At 33.7% G+C, this 2,914-nt stretch overlaps 1 protein-coding gene across 1 annotated transcript; it reads left to right on the top strand.

Moving 5' to 3' along the window:
• Positions 1-341: 341 nt before the first annotated feature.
• Positions 342-2,563, top strand: LOC110854722. Its single transcript, XM_022103182.2, has 4 exons — positions 342-565; positions 676-848; positions 1,972-2,109; positions 2,387-2,563. Exons 1-4 carry the CDS (start codon positions 511-513, stop codon positions 2,441-2,443), a joined length of 423 nt encoding a protein of 140 aa, XP_021958874.1. The 5' UTR covers positions 342-510; the 3' UTR covers positions 2,444-2,563.
• The last annotated feature ends 351 nt before the right edge of the window (positions 2,564-2,914 follow it).

Below are 2,914 nucleotides of genomic sequence, written 5' to 3'. Positions count from 1 at the left end.
ACATCCATCCGCTGAAAATAATTCGGGTACTGAAATATATATGCAATACCCAAAAACAGAGCACACCGCGGGTAGCGATTCGTCTCCAAATTATTTAGAGTGTACATTAACCGATATGTAAATTCAACGTTAACACAATCTTACATGCATACGCTCCCATATTATTTTACTTGACGGTCATATGTCAGGACAGAATATTTACATACAATGCGATTGTTTGCAAGTCAATAAATGAAAAAGAGTGACGCACATAATATGTTGAGGATTTGTTAACATGTTATGTTAACACATCCCTGTATTATGTACATACGTAAGTATTTATGTAGCAGTAGACAGAAAATTAGTATGTAGCCATTCCCCATCCATCTCTCCACCAAACAACCCCACATCTTCACAAGTTATGAATCATACCATTTATCACTCATCAATAAATTAATTCAGGAAAGATTCGCATAAACTTCGCCAATATTCAAGAAATTCGTTTTCACGAAGTGTCCAAACAGTTATAACATGGGTCTAAACTTTACAGGAGCGTTTAAAGTGATTGCTCGATTACCGGAAGGACGTACGTTGAACTTATAATTTTTCTCATAAAAATATGTTTTTTTAAAAATTTATCACTATGTATTCGAGAAAAAAAAACTTGTAAAGTGTTCAATTTTTTTTCACTTTAAGCCATGAATTTACATCCGTACCTCCACTTCAACATGGGTGACACTACAATTACCCAAGTTTCTGAGGAGGGAAGGTACAAGCTATCGCTTAATCCGACCTTTATGAATCGCTGTCTGGAATTTACTCTGGGTGAAGAATTTGAACAAACTATTCCGGAACTTGGGACTTTTAAGGTACATACATACATACATATCTGCTGGTTCTTATTATTTTAAGCAAATACAAATGTTCACACTCTTAGAAATATGGTATAGTAAGACAGGTTTTGATTTCTTGGTATATTGATAATAATTTTTAAAAATCTCAATCCCAAGTCTTGTAATTAATCGAGATTTATGTAGGGCTTTTCCCTTTGCACAATTTTCTATTATACATAGAGTGTCATTTAAACCACCCTGTATGTACCGGCTATGAGGTTTCCTTGACAATGAAATTTGGGTTCGTGAACCTTACATAATCGCAATTTTTGTCCAATAGGATTCTTTTCCACGAAAGAAGTATGACCTCATCATTCCCAGTAAATATGTACATCCCTTGTACAAACATACATACACACATACGTATTTATTTACGTGCTAAATGGTTTTTTATGTGTGACCATGAAAACCCATAACCATCACACCATGGCCAATTACATATGTTTAGAAACGTATGTACTTTGCGTATGAACAAATTCAACCTCGGATTGAGCAAGCATTAATGTAGCTCATAATGCAGGTCTCTCAACGTATGCTTACAGCTTTGGACCAAACTAGCGTGAATCGATCACAAATATAATTAATATGAAATTTCCAAATGGAACTATCTGCCAAGTTTAGTGGAGATATTTGCATAAAAAGCGGGAAAAATGCGCAGCAAATTTGAAAAATAACAAATTTGCCAGCGTTGAGTGCATTTTTCTGCTCTTTTTATGCAAATATCTCCGCTAAACTTGAGAATTGGTAGATACTGCCATTTGCAAATTTCATACTAGTTATATTTATGATCGATTGATGCTAGTTTGTGTCACAACATATGTGAGCATACGTTGGGAGGCCTCCATTGTCAGTTTGTTGTTTATCTGTACATTTATACTTTTGAAATGATTATGTATGTCTTGCACGTAGTTATGTATTCGGTATTATGCAGATACATATGTGTACATGCTACAACTTCGGATTAAAATTATTAGAGTCGGAAAAAATTTGCTATCTTGATATGTATGGTAGAACTTTATTACCGAGGTGTTGATAGCACTAAATCCAGAGTTGTGAAAATGAAATACTCATTTCCGCATTTGCATTTATATTTTTGTAGACCACTTTTATCCTAAATGGAGAAAATGAGCTGGTCCAGACTGCAATTTCTTCCCAATCAAATGAAATCCTTGTCATAAGAAGGATTTATAACGGAAAACCGATTTCGTTCTACGCGCACAAGGAACAGGTGGAAATTGTGAGTAATTTACATATTATATAGATTGAAGACACATCAATGAGAACAAAATACCTGTGCTTCTACTTTAATCAATATGCACACTCTTAAAAGCAATGACACCCTTTTGAAAGTATAGAAATACAATTTTACATTAACTAAATCCTAAACCCTGAGGCTCTAGTTAAGGTTATTCTGGATTTGATAGAATTTACATAAAATGTAGCGTGCATTTATTTTTTAATGATAAAACTACTTTTAAGAGTGTTTTTAGATACATGTATTTGTTTAATTTTAGCGAATGAGCATTGATGGAAATGCGGTTCCCTGGTTCTACGTGATGGTGACTAGATGAAGGACTTTCTACCCGTGCGCATGGATAATTATTGCAGCTTATTTAACATGATCATTCATTCTGTCAATTCTTATTTGGCTTAAACAGAAATACATGAATGAACTATTTATGATGATTTTATTAAGTGCTCATACTTATCGCAATTATTTATTGTCATCACTTGTAATCCAATTTTCTAAGCGAAACAAAATTTGCAAAACACACATCCATTATATCCAAGGTTTTTCAAATCCAATGTTTTTGTTGAATCTTAAATACATAGTCGTGTATGTATATGCATTAAATTACTCAAATATATTTCCTATACGCACAAATTGTCATTACATACTCATGCACATGAATAAGCAACATATGTATTGGTACTCCATCCGGACTTAGCAAGTTTGATAATTTTGCGATTTTTGCGTGATAATTAATGGATATCCCTTCATCCAGGTACCAATGACAGGCATCTGTTCTAGGAATTCAGAG

This window comes from Folsomia candida, unplaced genomic scaffold (genome assembly GCF_002217175.1).
Source record: "Folsomia candida strain VU population unplaced genomic scaffold, ASM221717v1 Fcan01_Sc010, whole genome shotgun sequence".
Lineage (NCBI taxonomy): Eukaryota > Metazoa > Arthropoda > Collembola > Entomobryomorpha > Isotomidae > Folsomia > Folsomia candida.
The sequence above is the reverse complement of the archived record's forward strand: the minus strand, read 5'-3'. Positions and strand labels throughout refer to the sequence as shown.